At 35.0% G+C, this 23,298-nt stretch overlaps 1 protein-coding gene across 7 annotated transcripts in view; it reads left to right on the top strand.

Annotated features, from left to right (window-relative positions):
- The window catches only part of SS18 (SS18 subunit of BAF chromatin remodeling complex), a 75,038-nt gene extending 55,253 nt beyond the window's left edge, over positions 1-19,785 (top strand). For 5 of the 7 annotated variants that reach the window (XM_024235780.3, XM_024235779.3, NM_001135263.2 and 2 more), the window contains 4 exon segments: positions 168-260; positions 964-1,086; positions 3,581-3,714; positions 17,667-19,785. In XM_024235780.3, coding sequence (XP_024091548.1) covers positions 168-260; positions 964-1,086; positions 3,581-3,714; positions 17,667-17,693 — 377 coding nt within the window. In that variant the 3' untranslated portion in view covers positions 17,694-19,785. 7 annotated transcript variants of the gene reach the window in all.
- Positions 19,786-23,298: the final 3,513 nt, after the last annotated feature.

Genomic DNA, 23,298 nt, shown 5'->3' with positions numbered 1-23,298 from the left:
ATGAAAACAATCACATTGGTAAATCTTTGGCTAATGCAATTGAAATTATTTTTTATGTTCCATTTCTTTTTCTTTTTTTTCAATTTTATCTGAAAGTTTAAATATTTTTAGGGTTTTCACTCAGTGGCCATTAACGTTTCTTCCTGTCTCTTGTCGAATTGATGTAGGTCATAATGATTACGGTTATCAGCAACCGTCGTATCCTGAACAAGGCTACGATAGGCCTTATGAGGATTCCTCACAACATTACTACGAAGGAGGTATCTATATACCTTCACACACATACACATATATATCCCCTTCTACAGGAATGAAAATTCTTGCATAAGACAACTTCTACCCATGCAAAGCTCTTGTAGAATACTAGTTGCTGGCTTTCTTGAAAGTTGCAGGGAGCCCAAAACAATCAAAATAATTTCCTTACAAATATTTAAAATGTATAACCATGACTTGCCATTTCTAACAATAATAAAAAGACTAAAACATTAAAGATAATTTTTTCCTCAGTGGAAATTTTCTATTTGAACATAAATCCATCAAACTTTTTTTTCTTGTGTGTGTTTACATATGTATAATTTTACATATAAGTATAGTGCCTTTAGGAAACAGCTTGCTGATCTCGTGTAGCTAGTGTGTGCTCTTGTAGCTGTCTTTAATTTTGTCTTTTTTATTTTATTTAGCATAGTCATGATCTTATGACTGTGATGTTCCAGTAAATGTAATGCTCGTATGGCAGAGACGCTGAAAATGCTGCAGTTCAACCTTGCAAAATTGGCTTTAACTGCAGTTTGTTTGGCCGAAATCCTTCTGTTTGGTTTGAGTTTTTTCTTTGTTTTGTTAACTTCTAAAAATCAATATGGCATTTCATTTTGTTCTTGTGTTGTTGGCTATGCATCTTAGAGGGAAAAAAGTTACTTAAGCAGACTTCTCAGTTTTTTTTCCTCTTCTCCAATTATCCTGTAGGAAATTCGCAGTATGGCCAACAGCAAGATGCATACCAGGGACCACCTCCACAACAGGGATATCCACCCCAGCAGCAGCAGTACCCAGGGCAGCAAGGTTACCCAGGACAGCAGCAGGGCTACGGTAAAGCTTTGTACAGTTTATTTTTATCACCAAAAAAATGTGGTGCTGATTGTTTTAAAATATGGAAGTGGATATTTAATACTTATTTTTCCAAGAATTATCACTTGAAAATTCAGTTTTAGACTAGTCTGCTGTTAAAATGTTGGTTTAAAATGTTGCTCTTAGAATAACTAGTAATCTATTTAAAAAGAACTACAAACTGGAGATGGTTCATTGACCAAAGGTAACGTGTGGAGTCATTTAAAAGACAAGAAAAATGAATTATCAGACCTATTTGTCATGCCTAGCCCTGTGTGTGCTTGGAAAACTGATGATTGGATAATTATTGGCCATATGTATATAATCTGCTTAGCAAATTTATTTTGAAAAACTAGTGGCCAATACAGTTTTTTTAAGACATACTGATTTTTTTTTTGAGTACAAATGAGATCTATTCAGAATGCATAAAGAAAATGTTTTTGTCATTCCCTAAATAGCAATATACGTATCCATCGGGATGAATTATTGCAGCTGTGTATCATACAGAATTTGGGGGAAGTGTAGCAATATTTTCCTATTATATACTCACTTATAATACCTACTACCTGTATATCTGACTTTAACTTATTAGATAGGGAGTGGGGAATGATGAGGACCTGATATTTCAGTCTTAACTCTCAGGCTACTATAACCACTTTAGATACAACTCTATTGAAAGAAAAGTAGCTGCTTATGAATACTGACTCCATCTCTTCCTAACAGGGTCTCTTTCACATCCGTAATATCTTATTATTTTTATTCATTGACTTAAGCTCTGCCATTGCTGTGGACATCTCTGTCTACCTGTGATAGCAAATCTTAGAACTAAGGTCAGACTGAAATTCTCTTGCCCCCTCAGCATACGTGTTGAAACTCAGTCAGATATTGGGAGTCAGGTATTTTTCTAAAAATGTCAAGTTCTGATTTCCAAATTCTAGATGTGACTTTAGAAATATTCCATGGATTTTTTTTTTTCTTTCATAAAGGAACTTTCTTGCCCTTCCCAAATGGCCTTTTCATTTTGTGACTACTTAGTATTTATACTTTGAATAAATACAATATTCTGGTTTTATTGCCTTTGCATGAAAACAGATGTAATGCAGCTAAATCAGGTAAATTCATTGACTTAAGATAAATACCTTCAATGGTAAGAGAGGGTGAAAGAAAGCTTAATTTTTGTTAAAGTATTATAGTTAAATGCTGTTTTGTTAGACATCAGGAATCCTAAGATAAATTTCTATTTTGTTTATCCATAGGCTTGTGTTGTCAAAAAAACTTTATTTCCACTAGAAATAAAGTTTTAATAATTGAATATATAATAAATAATAGACTGATATAATTTATTTAAGCTTGAAAACTTGTTCTCTTTTGACACTTTTCTCTGAAATCAGTGTTTTTATGGCAGGTTTTAAATGGCTACGATAGAAAACATTTAAGTGTCAAAGCTTTTCAGCTTATGCTTTTTTTTTATTGACGGAGTTTCACTCTTGTTGCCTAACCTGGAGTGCAGTGGTGCGATCTCTGCTTGCTGCAACCTCTGCCTCCCGGGTTCAAGCGATTCTCCTGTCAACCTCCCGAGTAGCTGGGATTACAGTCGCATGCCACCACACCCGGCTAATTTTTGTACTTTTAGTAGAGATGGGGTTTCATCATATTGGTCAGGCTGGTCTCAAACTCCTGACCTCCCACCTCAGCCTCCCAGAGTGCTGGGATTACAGGCGTAAGCCACTGTGCCCAGCCCAACTTAAACTTTTTAAAGCATTCTTTACAATGGAAAGTAGTAGAGTTTATAAAACAGACATATTGTTTAGCAAGCCAAGTCAGTCCCCTTGCCATCTCTGGAATTTGTAATCATTTTTATGGGTAAAGTATTAAAGGTGATTAATTCTCAGTGTGACTTTTGAATCAAGTTTTTTCATGTGCAACCTGTGGGTTTTCAAGTTTTTAGTTTCTATTTTAAAATATTTTGGTAATAAATTTGTCAATGCATAGTATAGACATATACTTTTGGTGATTGCAAATATAAATCTAGAGTCATACAGTTGTAAATATTGTTTATTTCTCCACTTTATTCAGAAGTTATTTCAGTATTTTTCTTTGAATCTGCCTCTTGCTTTCTCTTTTTCCTCTTGCTTATACTGGTTAACGCTACCAGATGTATTGATTAATTTTCTTATTATCATGGAGTTAACCTGCTTTACACAACTCCCTGAGTCTTTTTTACCCATTTTGAAATATATTTTGTAATGGCTAGGGCATAGTACAATAATTATAGTGAAGTAACATTACAGTATTTTTACTCTTATTATTGCCATCCAGATTTATTTCAGAAAGCATTTGAGGAAATCAAGGTACCAAACTATCTTTTTTTAGTTTAGATAGAAAAATATAGTAACATCTCTCTAGTTCACATCCTTCCCTGAGTTCTAGGGACTTACCTTTTTATGTGGGTTTTTGTTGTGTAAATTATTTTCAGGTCCTTCACAGGGTGGTCCAGGTCCTCAGTATCCTAACTACCCACAGGGACAAGGTCAGCAGTATGGAGGATATAGACCAACACAGCCTGGACCACCACAGCCACCCCAGCAGAGGCCTTATGGATATGACCAGGTAAGTAGTTTGACCGGCTGCAGAATTGCCACATTGTTTGTTCACTCTCGATTAGGTGAACTTTTTTTTTTAATTTATTTAACTTGAAGGCTTCATGTTTCCCTCATGAGGGAGTGTTTATGGTACATTTGTTAACAAAAAGTGTTTCACTTTTGAGATTCATGCTGTTTAATAACACAGTTGATCATAGTTACTCTATCATATAAAACATGGCCTTAACATAAGACAACAACATACATATTCTCTCTCTCTCTCTGGTCTTTACCCTCAGGCATACTTTGTTTACTGAGGGCAAAGTATAGATACAGAGTTTATCATATTTACCATTTTTGAGTGTACATACAGTTGAACGTTAATAAATTCATTTATTTCTCCCTCCTTGATCCCTTCTCATCCCTTTTCTTCCCAACCTCTGGTAACCTTAGTGATTTCTATAATCCTCCCTGATGTTTATTGCTGAGACTTTGCCTGACCTGCTGAAATGTGGAGTCCATCTGTGTCGATGCTTTCATTAGCACTCCACTTCACTCCAGCATATCCACTACACTTCCTTCACACTCGTAATATCCCATCTCTTTAAATTCAAACTTTCTGCCCTCTGTTGCCTCCTTCCACACACATAACTAATATTCCAACTGTTATTTCTCCCCTGGCATTGTACTTTCAGATATGTAGAAGTGTATCTCATCCTAGGATGACTGTATTCCCTTGAACCCAGTGTTCATTTAAGTTTCTTATTTTTGTCATTAAACTCCTCAGACTTGTACCACAGTCATTGTTTTATGAATGTACTCATATATACTCTGAATTATTGTGGAAATGATTTATTATTATGGCAATTCCTTTAGGCTGGTTTCAGGTTTGTCTGCACTTTTCAGTGAAGGTGGTCTGGTTTGTTCACCACTTAAGCTATCTAAAATAGGTTATTTTTTAACATGGAACTGTCTTTAATATGCAGTTTAGGCTTTCAAGGCCAACGTCAGTATCTGGTTTGAGGAAAAAGTCAGATGCAGTGGTAACTAGAATTTGAGGCATGAGCAGTTCTTTTATCAACCCTCTCTCATGCCTATAACCCTCTTGTATTGACACTTCTTATTTAAGACAAAGGAGGTACAAAAAGCGTTAAGAACAGATAAGTAATGTTTTTCAAAAATATACTTGAACAAAACAAAAGGATCAGTCGGAGATTTTATTAAGTTTTAGAAGTGAAATAAGTCATGGCTAGTGAGTATTTAAAGGCAGGATTCCTGAGCAGATAAAATTTAGGCTCATTGTAATCTGCAGGTGAACTTTTTAAAAAGTGAGATTCTGTTCATGTATTCCATCACTCAACAAATATTTATTCTCCATGTGTTTGATACTGTAGTAGGTCCTACGGAGGTAAAATAGGCAACCAGCTGTCTTGATCTTCCTTGACCTCACTTTAGCTATTGGCACATTTTCCTTTTTCACTTTAAAATGGTCTTCTTTAGCTTCTATATTTCCGAACCATTTTTTTCCTCTTGCGTTTACATTGATTCATTCTTTATTGTTTTTATTGGTTTTCCTTTTTATTTTACCCTAATATCAATTCCTGACTCTGTGTTTTTTTTTCTAGCCTCTGAATCATCCTGCCCTCTATTTTCAGTATGCTTAGCTCTTACTTCTCAACCCAGTTTCAGCTCCTTTTTATCCAAATGTACAGAACATCTCTCGTCTTTGGATTCCCTCAGCTTTAGCATGTTGTAGACTAAACTGATCATTTTCCTTTCTAAGTCAATATATTTCCAAATCTCCTAAACTTCAAGCCATTCATTAAGCAAATGTTTATTGAGCAGCCATTATATGCCAGGTGCCATGCTAAGATTGGGAACATATTGGGAAATAAGATAGACATGGACTCAGCCTTTATGAACTTAAGTGTAGATGGCATACAGGCGGGTAAACATATGATATGATACAGTGTGATTAGTACTTAGATAAGGAAAGCTAAGATTTATGTGGAAGGAGCTTCTAACTCAGATCTTGAGAAATATTCCTTCAGAAGTACTATATGTAAGTGTGAAGTACCAAGGATGAGCCAATATTAGCCAAGTAGATGTGGATGATGAAAGAAGAGCATTCACAAAGGGACTAGTGTTAAACTGTGTGTAGTTCAGTAAAGCAGAAGCATGGGGAAGAAGAGACAAGACTGGAGAGAGGTGTTGGAGTTAGCTTAGGAAGGCTCTTACAAGCCATATTAGGGGACTTGGACTTTATCCTGACATCAGTGTGGAGCTTGAAAAGCAGTGTATATAAAGTGTGTAGCAGTGGCTAGCACTTGGTAGCTATGATAGATACATGATTTACTTCTTTTATCATCATAATTATTCCACTCTCTAAAGTTCTCAGGAATTTGGGACTGTACTGTGGATAAAGACTCATGGTGTTTGAGTAGTTGCTAACCACTTCTCCTTCCCCACTAGAAAAGAATATGAGGGGGGGAACATTTTAGCTATTTTAGTGCCAGTAGTGTTTCCACATTAACCTAATGTTTAACCTTATCTTTAGCCCCTACCCAAAGACCTATTGATCTCTTTATTTTAGGAAAAATAGTACGTTCACCTCTTGATGGTTGAGGCAATGGAAAACTAATGAAGATTCTGAAACCCAATACTAACATAATTATAGTTGTAGTTTAGGCAGATGAATCTTGCAGCAATATGCAAGATAAAAGGGGAGAAATTAAAAGGGTGGAAATTGTTAGGATACTTCCCCATCGGTCCTCCCTATCCCAGTAAACAGTGGTTCCATTCTTCCTGTTCCTCAGGTTAAAAATCTAGTCATCTTTGACTCCCCTCTTTGCAAAGCAGACATCCAATTAGGAAATCCCCTCACCTCTTCCTTCAAAATATATCCAATATCTAGCCATTTTTCACAGTCTCCTTTCACCCAAGTCAAAGTCACAACTAGCACTCATCTGGACTGTTGCAATATATCCTCCTTTTTGGTTTTCTTGATTTTATCGTGCCTTCTCTACAAGATACTCTGCACATGGGACTCAGAGTAATGTTTTAAAGACATTAGTCACCTCTCTGCTTACCACCCTATGGTGTTTTAAGTAAAAGCCATATGATATACTGGCCTACGAGGCCGTATAGGACTTGTGCTCCCACCTCCTACGCTACCCTCCTTGTGCCTGCATATTTATATCCCAACCACTCGCTGCCCTCATTCACTCTGCTTCAGTCACACTGGCCTATTTGCTGTTCCTTATGTGCATCAAGTGAGTTTCTACCTGAGAATCTTTGTATTTGCCGCCCCTTTTTCTGCCTGAATGCCCGCAGTGCCTCCAACCTCACTTTATTAAAATCTCTGCTTAAATGTCATCATGTCATATCAGAGAGTCCTTCACTGACCACCTAAGTAAGACATAACACCCTCCATTGCATCACTCTTTTTCCCTGCCCTTTTCATAGTTTTTTGAACAGCTTAATTGAAGTATAATTTATATACCATTAAACTGCATGTAATAAAAGTGTACAGTTTGATTTTTTTTCACACGTATATACACACCTGTGAAACCATCAGCAGAATCGAAATAATAGGGTATCTATCATGCCCAAAAGTTTTCCCTGTGCCCCTTTGAAATCCCTCCACTTGCATCACCTCTCCAGACCATGTTACTGATCTTTTAACTAAACTGTGGATTAGTTTACATTTTCCAAAATTGTATAGAAATTGAATAATATAGTATGTTCTGGTTTTTATCTGGCTTCTTTTACTCAGCATAATTGTGTTGATACTTATGTTGTTTGTGCCAGTAATTGTTTATTGCTAAGTAGTGTTCCATTATATGGCTATTTGTTTGTCCATTGAGATGGGACATTTGGGTTTACAGACACAGTACTATGAACATTCATGGACAAGTCCCTGGGGACATTTTTCTTGGGTAAATACCTAGGAGCGGAATGGTTGGATCATATGATAGGTATATATTTAATTCAACAAACTGCCAGAATGTTTTCCGAAGTAGTTGTACCATTGTACATTCCTATCATTTTACATTCCTACCAGCAGTGTATGATTTCACCCATATCCATTGCCAATATTTGGTATGAATCAGTCTTTTAAATTTCATTTATTCTAATAGGTGTGTTATAACACCTCATGACTTTAATTTGAGTATCCGTAAGGACAAATGATGTTGACCATCTTCTCTCACTTATTTGCTACCTATATTTCTTTTCAGGAGTGTCTGTTTAAATCTTTTGCTCATTTTTAAATTGGAGGTTCTTTATTTTTTTATTATTGAGTATTAAGAGGTCTTTGTATATCCTAGATACAAGTCCTTAATCAGGTATCATTTGTACATATTTTCATCCTGTCTGTTTTTTCATTCTATAAATAGTGTCTTTCAGAGACAGGAGAATCTAAATTTTGATGAAGCTTAGTTTATCAGTTTTTTTCTCTTATGGATTATGCTTTTGGGATCATATGTGTAAGAAATCTTTACCTAACTGAAGGTCACAAAGATTTTCTCCTGTACTTTCTTCTAGAAGTTATGTAATTTTAGAGTTTACATTTAAGTCTATGATTCATTTTGAGTTGATTTTTATGTATGGTGTGAAGTATGAAATAAAGTTTGCATGGCGTTTTTTCTTTCTGATGCATAGCTCATTTTCTCAGCGACATTTGTTGAAAAGACTGTCTTTTTTTTTTTTTTTTTTTGAGATGAGTCTCGCTCTGTCACCACCAGGCTGGCGTGCAGTGGCGTGATCTCAGCTCACTGCAACCACCGCCTCCTGTGTTCAAGCGATTCTCCTGCCTTAGCCTCACGAGTAGCTAGGACTACATGTGTGTGCCACCATGCCCAGCTGATTTTATTTGTTTATTTATTTATTTTTATTTGTATTTTTAGTTGAGACAGGGTTTCACCTTGTTGGCTAGGATGGTCTTGATCTCCTGACCTCGTGATCTGCCTGCTTCGGCCTCCTAGAGTGCTGGGATTACAGGCGTGAGCCACCGTGCCCAGCCAAAAACTTTTACCTACTGAATTGTCGTTTTACCTTTGCAAAAAATCAGTTGTCCATAAACATGTGTCTGTTTCTGAACTCTATTCTGTTCCATTGATCTGTTTATGTATCTTTATGCCAGTACCACACTGTATTCATTACTATAGTTTTATAAGTTTTATAGTTTTAAAATAAGTTTTATAATCAGGTAGTATTAGTTTTTGAACTTTGTTCTTTTTATACAAAGTTGTTTGGCAGTAGGTTCTTTGGATTCCATATAAATTTTACAATCAGCTTGTCAGTTTGTACATAGAAGCTTACTAGGAGTTTCATTGTAATTGCCATGAATTTATAGATTAATTTGGGGAGAGCTGACAATATTATTTAGTCTTCCAACCTATGAACATGGCATATGTCCCTTAAAATTTTTGTTAACAGTGTCATATAATTTTCACTATATAGGTCTTAACATTTATTTTTCTAAGTATTTTATGTGTTTTGATGCTATTGTAAATTTTTTAAAATTTTAATTTCCAGTTATTAGTTGCTAGTATATACAAATAAAGCTTATTTGTGTGTATTGATATTTTATCAAAACTATAACTTTACTAAAATCACATCTAGTAGTGTTTTTGTAGATTTCATTGACTATTCAAACATAGAAATCATGTTGTCTGTGAATAAAGACAGCCTCCTTCCTTTTCAATCTGAATGCTCCCCCATGTTCCTTCCCCACCCTCCTGCTTGCCTCAACTAGAAACTCCAATACCATGTTAAATAAAAATGGTGAGAGTAGACATCTTTTGTCTTGTTCCTGATCTTAGAGGGAAAGTTGTCAGTTTTTCATCCTTATACAAGATGTTCATGTAGGGTTTTTTGTGGATGTCCTTTATCAGGTGTTATATTTCTAGTTTGCTGAGAATTTTTATTGGGAACGAATGTTGAATTTTGTCACATGATTTTTCCTTATCTATTGAGGGAATTATGGTTTTCCTTTTTTAGTTTGCTAATTTTTGAATTACATTGTTTGAGTTTCAAATGTGAACCAACTTCATACCTGGGATAAAATCTATTTGGTCATGATGTATATCTTTTTTATATATTGGGTTGATTGGCTAAAATTTTGTTAAGAATTTCTGCATTCTGCATCGCTTGAGTCCAGGAGTTCAAGACCAGTCTGGGCAACAAAGCAAGACCCCCCCCACCTCTATAAAAATCTAGCCAGTCATGGTGGCATATGCCTGTAGTCCCAGTCAGATGTGTCCTGACTTAACAGTGGTTCAACTTAGGTTTTTTGATTTCACAATGCTGTGAAAAATGATGTGCGTTTAGTAGAAATTCTACTTCCAGTAACCATACATTGTTTTATACTTTCAGTGCAATGTTTAATAAATTACATGAGGTATGCAAAACTTAGGATATTTTCAACTTACAGTGGGTTAATTGGGACATAACCCCATGGTAAGTCAAAGAACATCTGTATTTTCATGACAAATTTTGGAATCTGTTTTTTTTTTCTTGTAACATCTTTGTCTGGTTTTGTTACTGAGGTAGCACTGGTTTCATAGAGTGAGTTGGGAAGAATTTCCTCCCTTCAGAAAATTGGCATTATTCTTTCTAAAATGTTTGGTGCAAGTTACCAGTGAAGTCATCTGGGTTTGTAGTTTTTTTGGTGAGAAATTTTTAAATTATAAATTTAATTTGTGAAATATAGGGGGTATTCAGGTTATCTGTTTTTTTCTTGAGTAAATGTTTTGTGTATTTTTCATAGGAGTTGTCCATTTTATCTATGTTGTTGAATAATTTCTTTATCATCACTTAATATCTCCATAATCTGTAGTGATATTACCTCTCTCATTTCTGATATTAATAATTTGTGTCTTCTCTCTTTGTCCTCATTTATCTGGCTAGTTTTAATCTACCTATTGATTTTTCTCAAAAAGCAGCTTTTGATTTTATTTATTGCCTTTTGCCCATTTGCTTTTATGTTTCTTTGATTTCTGCCCAGAACTTTATTATTTCTTTTTTTCTGCTTACTTGGGTTTTATTTGTTCTTCTTTTTCCGGTTTCTTAAGATTGAAGTTGTAGTCCCATTGATTTAAGAACTGTCTTTCTTTCTAATATAGATGTTTATTTCTAAGTACTCTTGAACTGCATCTGATGCTGTTATTTTTAATCAGTTCAAAATACATCCTGGTTTCACTTCTTATTTCTTTTTTGACCCACAACACATCAGAAGTGTGCAATTTCATTTTCAAATATTTGGAGATTTTCAGATCTTTCTGATGAATTTACTCCTTTACCATTATCAAATAACTGTCTTTATCCCTGCCAATATTTTTTGCTCTGAAATCTAGTTTGTCTAGTATCAATACTGCAATACCACTTTTCTTTTGATTAGTATTAGAATAATATATTTTTCATCCTTTTAACATATTTGTTTTTATATTTAAATTATATTTCAAGTAGACAGCATATGTAGTCAGTCGGATCTTGCTTTTTTTAAATCCAACCTGCCAATTGCTGCCTTTAAATTGGGGTTTTTGACATGTTTAGTGTGATTATGGATATGATTAAGTGTATCATCTTTATTTTTTCTATTTGTCCCATCTGGTTTTTGTTCTTCTTTTCCTCTTTTTCTGCCTTCCTTTGATTTTTCTCCTGTTTTTAACAAAAACAGCTTTATTGAGATATAAGTCACATATCATACAAGTCACCATTCTAAAGTATATCATTCAGTGGTTTTTAAGCATATTCAAAAAGGTAGACTGGGGGTGGTGGCTCACGCCTGTAATTATAGCACTTTGGGAAGCTAAGGCAGGAGGATTGCTTGAGCCCAGGAGTTGAAGACCAACCTGGGCAACGAAGCGAGACCCCACCTCTACAAAAAACTAGCCAGGCATGATGGCATGTGTCTGTAGTCCCAGCTCTTCAGGAGGCTGAGGCAGAAGATTGCTTGAACCCAGGAGGTCCAGGCTGCAGTGAGTTGTGATTGTGTCTCTATGCTCCAGACTGAGTGACAGAGCTAATATCATGTCCCAAAAAAAAAGTACAGCCATCACCACCCTCTAATTTTAAAACATTTTCACCAACCTGATAAACTGTATACCTATTAGCAGTCACTCCTCATTCCCCTTCAACTACTCAGCCTTAAATACTTAAATACTCAGTCTATAATTTCATTTTCAAATATTTGGAGATTTTCCAGCAACAGTAGTTTACTTTCTATCTCTACGGATTTGCCTATTCAGTACATTTAAGATAAATGGAATCATACAATATGTGGAGTTTTGTGACTGGTGTTTTGTTTTTTTACTTAAAATAATATTTCCAAGGTTCATCTATGTAACGTGTATCAGTGACTTCAAGTGATAGTATGCCTATATATTGTGTAAGAACCTTAAGGTAGTCTGCTTTTCTTCTCGATCTTTGTGTTATTGTTACAAATTTTACTTCTGTGTATGTTATAAACCTCACAGTATATTGAATTTATTTTTGTCTAAAAAAATCAGTTAAAGATACTTAAATAATAAGGAAAAAAAATTTTAAATTGATCCATGTAGTTACCGTTTTTGGTACTCTTCATTATTTATGTATGGATTCATATTTCTATCTGGTATGATTTTTGTTTGCCTGAAGGACATTAACATTTCTTGAAATGCAGGTGTACTGGTAATAATCAGCTTTTGTATGTCCGAAAAAAATGTTTATTTCACCTTTATTTTTGAAAGATATTTTCTCTGGGTATAGAATTCTAGGCGGACAGTTTGTTTTTGTTTTCTTTCCATACTTTAAAGATGCTCCACTCTTTTCTTCCTTACGTTGTTTCCAAGGAGACATTTGCTGTCATTTATCTTTGTTCTTTTGTAGTTAATATGTCTTTTTTTCTCTGTTTTTAAGATTTTCCCTTTATCAAATTGTTTGATTGAAGAAATTTCTCTCTTGCCCAAATTGTTTTGAGCAATTTGATGAGAACATGCATTGGTGTTGATTTCTTCATGTTTCTTATGCTTGGAGTTTGTTGAGTGTTATCTCAGACTTTGTCGTTTTCATCTCTAAAAGTTTGGTTTAGGTCTTTTTAATATTTTCCGTGTCTGTCCTTAATTGTTTTGAACATATGGAATACAAGTATAATTCTTTTAATATCTTCTGCCAACTCTAATATAAATCTATGTCATTTTAGGGTCAGTTTTAATCAGTTTTTTTCTCTGTCCTTTGTGTGCGTGATAATCTTTGATTGGATTCCAGACATTGTGAATTTTATGTTGGGTGATGAAGATATATGTATACCTAGAGATATTCTTAAGCTTTGCTTTGGGATTCAGTTTAATAAGTTACAAACAGTTTGAACTTTCTGAAATTGCTTTTAAGATATTTTAGGCAGGACAAAGAGCAGTGTTTAGTCCTGGGCTAAATACTCATCACTGATAAGGTAAGAGCCTTTTGGGTGTTTTGCCCAATGGCCTTTGAATTGTAAGGCTTTTTACTCTGGCTGGTGGGAATAAGCACTGTTTCTGTTCCTATGTGACAAACAAGTATTGTTTCCCCTAATCCTTTTGGGTGTTTCTTGCCTCAACCTTGGGTATTTTCCTCACACATTTGCATATCTGTACTATGCTGAATAGGAGGAGGGTTCCTCTGCAGATCTCTACAGTTGTCTCTTTAGGCAGATCTTTCTTCTAGGGTACTCTGTCCTGTTAACTCTAGCTACCTTTTTCTCTCCAGACTCTAAGCCTCATCTCCTTAAGTCAGAACATCTGGCAGACTCAGCCTCAGTTCCCCTTCGTGTACTGCAGGCTGGAAACTCTCAAGGTAGTTAGCTGTGGTAGTCAGAGGGCTGGCCTCGTTTGTTTACCATGTCTCAGGGATCATTGTCCTTTGTTGGCTCTGTCCTGTGTGTCCTGAATATGATTATCATATGCTTTGTGTAGTTTTTTTTTTTTTAATTGTTTCAGGCTGCCAGATAAATCCATCTTGAATAGAAACATGCATTAATTTTTCAACATAACATTTCTCTTCATTTGACAGATTATTTTGTTACTGTTTATTGTCATATTGTTCTTCCCCGAGAATGTAACCTCTTTAAAAGCATCTCTTTGTTTTTATTACTGTTGAGTCTCTGTCACCTAGTAGAGCACAGCACATAATCAATAAATATTGGTGAATAAAGTATAAACAACTGAGTAAATAAGGCCATTACTTTCTAGATTTGAATGTGTGATCACAAGACCAGAGATAAGAGGAAACCCCTAAAATGTTGTGAAGGAATAATGTTAAGATTTTAAACTGATTAGGTAAATAGAATGAAGGAAAGAAATGTAAAGATGTTGGTATTGCTCAGATTTCTACCTTAGGAACTCTTCTCATTCAATACACTCTCCCTAGGCATTCTCATTTATTCACAAGGTCTCAGTTCACCATGCTGTTGACTCCCAAATCTCTATTTATAGTCTCAATCTCTCTTCTGGAAATCAGATGCCTACTCGACAGCTCTGCTTAGGTGTATCATAGGTATTAATTCAGCAGAAACAAAATAAATTTATAATTTTTTCTACCAAAACTTTTCTGTGTTCTTTATCAAAGAGAGGGGTACTATCACCAAGCTAGAATGCCAAGTGCCTGTTTGATATTTAAGTGTCCCTCCTTTTCCTCCCTCGTCTAATAAATGACAAATGTTAGAGCTTCCTTTTTGAAAAGCATTTGAACCCATTCATTACTCTCTAACCTACACCCTTATCTTAGTTTAGACCATGTTCATCTCCTGTCTTCATCACAGTAGGATCTTCCATACTGTCTTCTTTCCTGTTAAAATTCTTTATACTGTAACCAGAGGAATTTTTTTAAAAATTGAAGAAGCAAAGAGAGAGAAGGTGAGGCTTAGAGTGTTCAAGTGATTTACTCAAGATAACAGAACTGAGGAGTGGTGAAGCTGCATGACTACTGCTGAGTGCTGAAAGCCCGTGCTCTGTTCACTGTCATGCTGCCACCCATATTGTTAATGAGTACTTGAGTAGTTCACAGAGCATTTTCATGTTTTTCTTCTTGAATAACTTTTTAAAATAGAGATTATAATTACCCTTGTCAGATGATAAAATTGAAAGTCAAGGGAGGTTAAGCAACTTGCCCAAGGATAAGAAGCTGTTAAATGGTGACGTTAGCACTAGAAGTTGGTTTCTGGCTCCAAAACCCATACTTTTAATCCTTAATGCCACCTTGGAATTTGTTAATGGTTGCAGATACACAACCTACCTTTTTAGGCATGATTGTGATTTTGTTTGGTCCTAGCATTGTGATCAAGTATGGGCCAAGTTACTTAGACTCTCAGTGCCTCCATTTCTTCATCTATAAAATGGAGATAATATGTACTATATAGATTATAGATGGACACAAAGCATTTAATACAATGTGTGACACATACTAAGGTATTATTATCAGGGTATATTATTAGCTTCTACTCCTCATTATTGCATATTCTTTCTTCCCACTTCCCTAAGCATTCTATATTTTATCCTCCGTGCCTTTGTTTCAGCTATTTCTTCTATTTGAATTGCCGCCTTTTCTTTTCTTTTTTCTGCTATTCAGATCTTATTGTTTTCTCAAGGCTCCCACATTCTTGGGAATATTTTTCTAATTAATTTAGGCTGTGTTAGCCTTTTCCTTTCTGAACTCTCTTAAGTTTGCTAAGACTTAAGAGAACTTATCTGTTTTGTAATTATACCTTAATTTCTGAGTCTTCTCTGTTTTCCATATTTATGATGATGATGAGTATTTGTTCCATAAGTGTTCACAGTTGCTTAGATATAATTTATTTGGTATACATTATTGACCTGGTCTCTTTCTTCAAGTAGTTCATAATATAGTAGATAAATTACAGCTTATAAACTATGGTACAGTGGTTCTTAACCTCTTCTGCTTTCACATCATTTATATTTGCAACTCACTTCCATCATTAACATCTCATTTTACACATTGACTAGGGGAGCATTTCCCTCCATCATTGAGAGTCACTGATTTATAATTCTAAAAAGCGCTTTCTCATGTCCTCTCTTATTTAAGCATCATAACAAACAAATGAGGTACAGCAGTTAATGTAGCCATTAACAGAAGGGAAATTGTGATCCAGAGATATATATGTTACTCTCCCACTGATGATTGAAGAAACTGAGTCTCACAGAGCTTTTTTAAGACTCAAATAAGAAGTTAGCAATAGAGTTGGAACTTAAACTCAGATTTAGTATTTAGACAATCTAACAATGGAATAATAAGCTCCAGTATGCTAACCAATAACTTTCTTGTTTTAAACCTTTCATTATGTTTATTTGAAACACATATAGAAAAGAGAGTAATATAGTGAATCCCTGTGTACCCATCACCCAACTTCATCAGTTTATCAACATTTTGCCAATGTTGTTTTATCTACCCCTCTACACTATTTTTTTCAGAGTATTTTAGAGCAAATCTTAGATGTGATATCATTTTACCCATAAATCCTTCAAGATGATCATTGATTTAAATTCAGCTGAATATAACTATGTAAAACACACTAGTGTAAAATCCCTAATCTCCTTTTTTTTTGAGACAGAGTCGCTCTGTTGCTCAAGCTGGAGTGCAGTGCAACCTTCGCCTTCTGGGTTCATGCAATTCTCTTGCCTCAGCCTCCCAAGTAGCTGGGATTACAGATGTGCGCCACCATGCCCAGCTAATTTTTGTATTTTTAGTAAAGACCGGGTTTCACCATGTTAGTCAGGCTGGTCTCGAACTCCTGACCTCAAGTGATTCACCCGCCTTGGTCTCTCAAAGTGCTGGGATTACAGGTGTGAGTCACCATGCCCGGCCCATAAAATCCCTAATTCTGTTTAATTCATTATTCCATCGTATATATGGTGACATTCAACACATTGTCATGTGTATTTACTTCTGTGGAAATGTAGATTTTTAGGGTGCCGTTTCTTACGGTAGAGAAGTATTTTGAGTCTAGAATGTTTTCGAGTTACATTATTGTGACGTGCGGAGAGAGTTGTTTAGCCAAAGGAAACAGTTAACTAATTATATGCTTCCAGTGAGTCATGCTTTTTGAAAATTAGTGCTTTTATGAACATCTGTTTTAAACACATTTAAGAAATTTTTAATAAAATACATATTTCATAGTATGTCTTTCTTTTTTTCTACCTTCTGTTTTAGAGGAAAAGATGTTGCTTCTCTTCTCCAAAAGTTAACCTGAACAGATGTATACCGGACATTGTTTACCCCCCACTCACAGAATTGTGCTGCTTCATCATGTCCTTTGTGCTGCTTCATCATGTCCCTTTTATCTATATTCCCTTTCTGTCTCATCCTGTCATCCTGAGGGTCTTCAAGTCTACCTTATTAAAAAAACAAAACAGACAACACAAAAAAAACCAACTTTATTTTATGTCCCTGTGGCCTGTCTAAATACCTCTACTGAACTTTGTTGACCTCAGGGAAAGGCTCAATTATTTTGGTACGGATAGAAGGTTCTTTACCTTTTATGTCCCACATACCTTTCCATTTTCACTTGCCACTTATTGCAAATACCCTTGATGTTCATTTGTAATAATTATAACAAGCTAAACACTCACAAAGTTGTCACACTAGCATGATTTACACCCTAATATATATATATTACATCAGAGTTTAGTACTAGAACTTCTCACTCAATGTCTGCTCATTCAACAAAACTCACTAAACATTTAAGTTCCCACTCTGACAAGTATTATTCTAGACTCATTTGCTAATCCCTAGCATATTTTGGACTATGAAATTCATTTGCAATTGAATATAATATCAGAAGAAATTACAGGGTGATACTGTGTACCTAATGATATAAAAAAATTTTGTTTATTGTAGGTACGGCTGCTTTTTTGTGGTATGACAGTGTTAGAAATGATTCGTTTGTAATCTTCTTTGCCTGTTACGGTCAAACTATTATCTAATTATATTTTTAAATTTATCTTTTAGGGACAGTATGGAAATTACCAGCAGTGAAAAAGTACTTACATTCCAATAGCCAGTATCTATTAGCAGCCATATTGTCACCTCAGCACTGTGGACACCTCCCTGTGAAGAGATCCTTCCATTCCATCTAGTTTTTGGAAAAACCTTGTGGATAAGTGGCTGTTTCATCAGTAAGCAGCCTTTGTGGTTTAGTTATAAAAGGCTTTAGTAGCTCAAAAATACTCTTGATTTCACATTTCTACTCTAGATGGCAACATTGGACAGAAAATGCAATGACATAACCAATTTGTAATGATTTTGGAACTGTGTTTCAAATGGACTGTTACAGACTGAAAGGTGTGAACAGCTTTGTATGTTTATGAAGGGTAAGGGAATTTAATACTTTTCCACAGATTTTTTTGTAAGGGGAAGAGGGAAATGTACACTTTTTACAGCAGCAATATTTTGTATATTATGTTTATTTCATGTGGTGAATATGCAAGGCGGTACACTACGCACTGGACAGAATCAGAAATCCTCTGTTAATGTGGACTGGAGCATGGTAGATGCTTGATTGTTTTGGTCTCAAAATGGTGTGCTATAAAGATAAAGGTGAGGGGAAGACAAAGCACACCATATGTCCACTGTTCTGTTCTCATAGAGGAAATTCAAATCCCTTTTATCTATTAGATAATCAAGGGCACTGTGATACAGTTTTGAGTAAAAAGACATTTTGTAAAAGCCTTCCAGTTTTGTGTATTAAACCTTTTTATAAAGATCATTTATAATACTGTTTTAAAATGTGAGGCAATAAGAATTACTTTGTGTTGGATCTGAGGAGGCTTTGGTAAAACAGTTTCATATATATGAAAGTGGTAATCCTCTTCTAAAATAGCAATAACTGAAAATGAAAGTGTTAATTTTACCTTGTTTGAGTTATCAGGGAACTTAGTAAGTAATATCAAAGCATTTTATAAATGATATCAAAGAAGAGTCAACATTGATCCAGTAATTTTATTTTGTAACATTGAGGGATAATTGGTTATTAAACTGAATAGTTCAGGAGACTTTACAAACCTTTGTTTCAACTTTCTTATCTGGAAATAATATCATTTATAAAGGGACACTTTTATGTTTTTCCCTTTTTTATGTTGGTTAATATAACACAAAGAGATATTTAGGAAAATGCTTATTGATGAGGCTTATTCTATCTGTTTTTAAAGCACAGAGGTTGCATACTAGATAACCTTGTTTATTAGCATGGCATATTTTAATCATTATTTGAGACTGTCCTGTGCCTGATTATTTTAGCTAAATTCAGGGAGATTGCGTAGGGCAGGAAAGCATGCATTGAAAAATTTCTAACCACGGTTATTTAAGCATAATCTGAAAACATCTAGCCCAAAGGTAAGTTGCTATTTTCATCACAGTTGCCTATGCCCAGGGAATAAGATGTATTCTTTATAATTGAATTGGTTTTTCCCACTTCTAACTGGAAACAAAAGAGAAGGGGTGTCATAAATTTGAATAAGCAGAACATACTGTTCTCTTAATACTGTAATCAAAAGGAGGAATTTCAGTGGGTCTCTGTGTGTGTATGAGAGAGAGTGTGTGTTTGTGTGTTTCAAGGTCAGAATAGGTTTTTTTGTTTTTGTGTTTTGTTTTTTTTTTTGAGATGGAGTCTTGCTCTTGTCGCCCAGGCTGGAGTGCAGTGACGAAATCTCAGCTCACTGCAACCTCTGCCTCCCAGGTTCAAGCAGTTCTCCTGCCTCAGCCTCCTGAGTAGCTGGGATGACAGGCACCTACCACCACACCCAGCTAATTTTTGTACTTTTAGTAGAGACGAGGTTTCGCCATGTTGGCCAGGCTGGTCTCGAACTCCTGACCTCAGGTGATCCACCCGCCTCGGCCTTCCAAAGTGCTGGGATTACAGGCGTGAGCCACCGTGCCTGGCCAGAATAGGTTTTTTCTTTCAACTTGATCAGTAGAAAATGGACATCAAGTTTGAACAGATAAAGCATGGACAGCCTTATTGTGATTGAAATGCTTGTAGGTTCTGTGCCAATTTTCCACCACTGTGTACTTTGTTGCTATTTAAAACTGTATCAACTCTAACGGAAGAATAAATTATTTGTGATTTTAATTTTCTCATTTGTTTCTTTAAATTAGATCTCTTTGACTCTCTTGTTTTGTCTGGAGACTATGCTGTGGGTTTTTATATAAGTTAGTCCAGTATAAGCAGACTATATTTGTATTCTAGGACTTTATCAAAATTCTCTTGCCATGCCCAAGTTAATTAGAATTAACCGTTCAGTAATCAGCATGTTGTGTAGGCTGTTTGTTACAGAATTCTTTCTCTGAAAATGAAGTCCATGAGGCTATAATCAAGATGACTGAATTAGATAAATGAGTTGAGGAGACAAAATTGTACTGAACCCAACCTGGTGTAGATACGTTATCTCATTTGAAATAAGCTCAACTGACATTAAGAAATAATTTGTCTTGCCAACCCATCTTCTGTTGTCTTATTCTCCTTTTAATGGAAACTAAAATTGCAATTTTAATAAGCAGAATTTCCTCCAGGACTTTCTTCCTGGAGACTAGTGCATTTGCAAGGTTTAATTGTTTTGTAACAGTCCTATTTCGTAAAAGTTTTTAATTGGTGGTGACAAAAATTACCTTACTCCTCTGATACCTAGTAAGAGGAATAACTTTACCAGTAGCTGTCTACTAGATTTGACATTTCTGTACAGACTATATATTCTACAACTGAAATTTGCATTTTATCAAAGTAATAATATCATACTATCCCGTAAAATTCCAGAAACAAAGTATTACCAAGAAAAGAGTAGGGTTACTATTAAACATTTCAAAATATGCTAAGTGTGTTAGTTCTGTTATTTGGGAATATGTTATTACTCTGTAGCATTATTCAGGTGGCACATTGTTTTTGGTTTTGTCTTAAAATTTTTTAACGGAATTTTTAAACATACACCCAAGTGTAGAGCAGAGTATGGTGCGATGCGCCGCCATGTAATGGTAACCCAATTTATATACTTAGCAACTCATGGCCACACTTCTGATTGTTCATACACTAACCCCCAAATAGAAGCAAACACTGTGTTATTTAATCACTTAAATATTCCAGTAAACATATCTAAAAGTACTTGAAGATTCTTCTTGCTCCTAAATTCTGTGTTTTCAATGTTAACATTGAGTTAGAAACCATCTCAGAATTTGTACGTATAAGTCATTGCCTTTTCTTTCATTTTAAAAAGTCATTCATGTTAAATAAAAGATTAATAGACATACATTATACAAAGAGTTAACATTTTTCATAATTTCATCCATTAAAAGTCACAATTATTAAAAATTTGGTACTTTTCTTCCAGTTTAACTTTACACAATAAGCCAACCTATATGTTATTTTTTAAAACAAAAACGGAATTATACTACATACTATTTTGCAACTTTCTTTTCTTTTTAACTTAGAAATATCTTGAATGCTCCCTGTTCCCTTGTTGCCTCTTAATTTTTTATTGTTGCAGAAACAAAGCTTTTATAAGCTATATTGCAGAGTTGTTTTTTGGGGGTTTTTTGTGTGCTGTTGGGGTATTTCTATACAGTAAATTTTTAATATCTTAGATGTAAGGCTATGGATGTTGAAAAAAGTATCACCATAAAAGTTGTATCACTGGCAACACCAGTTCATTAGTCTTACTAATTTTTGCAATTCTCATCAATTTTTTAAAATGTTATCTCTGAATTTTATTTGAATTGTATTTATTTGTAAGTTGAGCATCATTTTAAGTGCCTATTACACTTTTTTTTTGGGGGGGGTATGAAATGCCTTTTAATGTTCTTTGTCTGTTTTTCTGTTGGGATGTTTGTTGTGTAAGAGAGAGGAAATTACACACAGACACACAGAGATGTGTGCACATACATATAAAATTACATATGTCCCTATACAGTTAATCCTTTGTCTCTTCTATTGTTGCAGGTCTCTTCTGTCCATTATTTTGTAACTTATGATGTCTTTCACTGTATTAAAGCTTTAAGATTTTATGTAGTCAAAAGTTTGGCTTATGACTCCCCCCTAACTAGCAAATTTGTAAAACTTTTCCTCATATTTGCTTCCATTTTTCTGAAACTTATTGTACATGATAGAATTTAGGACATTAATTTTTTTCTTATGGATAACTAGTTGCTTAAGCATCATTTATTGTATCATTTTTCCTCCAGTGATTTGAGAAGCCACTCTATTCCTTTAATTTAAAAAAATTAATTATAGTTAAAGCTATTTATTTATGTTTTATATATTCCATTTCAAGGACTAGTTAAATGCATTTAACTGTCTAATATAATTGGCGTAAACTTGTGAGTTGTTTTTCTCTAACACAGTGTTTTTTTATTTGATAAAAGTTATCTGCAAAGTTATACATAATCACTAGCTTTTTTGTTGTTTGTTTTTGGTAAAGACAGCGTCTTGCTTTGTTTCCCAGGCTGCAGTGCAGTGGTCCCATCTTGGCTCACTGCAGCCTCTGCCGCTCAGGTTCAAGCGATTGTGGTGCCTCAGCCTCTTAAGTAGCTGGGATTACAGGAGTGTGCCACCATGCCTGGCTAAATTTTTTTGTATTTTTAGTAGCGATGGGGTTTTGCCATATTGGCTGGTCTCGAACTCTGACTTCAAGTTATCCGCCCACCTCAGCCTTCCAAAGTCCTGGGATTGATTACAGGCATGAGCCACCATGCCCGGCCCTTAGCTTCTTAATAGTAAGAAAATTATTGAAGTGTGTTTTTATGAAGAATGACTACAACCTTTTAGAGATTTTTGCTTGTTGATGTTTAAAAGCTCTTTCATTTTTTTTGTGCCCTGCTAATGGACTATCTTTTTAGCTGCCCCAAAGTATCTCTGTTTGATTACTTAAAAAAGAAAAATAAGATATCAGTAGAAAACTTTGTTTTATTGTTTACAAATTGAAGTCTCAGAAATAGACAATGCAATATAATTTTTATTAATAAAGACCTATAATTAGAGTGACAATGTAATTTATTGCCCAATTTGATAACCTTGAGAATGGGAGATTGTTTTACATATATATATACACACATATGTATATATGTAGACATGTGTGTGCATTACATATATAAACATACAGGTGCATATATGTATGTATATGTGTATTATATATGCGTATATGTTAGATATATGGGTAAATGTGTACATATTTTTTATTTTGTCTTTTCCTGATAGAGATCCATAGTTTAAGAACTTAGAGCCGGGCGTGGTGGCTCACGCCTGTAATCCCAGCACTTTGGGAGGCCAAGGCAGGCAGATCACCTGAGGTCGGGAGTTCAAGACCAGCCTGACCAACATGGAGAAACCCTGTCTCTACTAAAAATCCAAAATTAGCTGGGGTGGTGGCACATGCCTGTAATCTCAGATACTCAGGAGGCTGAGGCAGGAGAATCGCTTGAACCCGGGAGGGTGGAGGTTGCAGTGAGCCGAGATTGCGCCATCTGCACTCTAGCCTGGGCAACAAGAGCGAAACTCCGTCTCAAAAAAAAAAAAGAACTTAGATATGTGAGTTGATGCATTTATGTTATAATTTTGAACTGTGATATCATCCTGAGAGGGTTTCTCATGATATAGTAT

This window comes from Pongo abelii, chromosome 17, assembly GCF_028885655.2.
Source record: "Pongo abelii isolate AG06213 chromosome 17, NHGRI_mPonAbe1-v2.0_pri, whole genome shotgun sequence".
In the NCBI taxonomy this organism is placed as follows: Eukaryota; Metazoa; Chordata; class Mammalia; order Primates; family Hominidae; genus Pongo; species Pongo abelii.
Note: the sequence above shows the minus strand (reverse complement) of the source record. Positions and strands in the feature narration are given on the sequence as shown.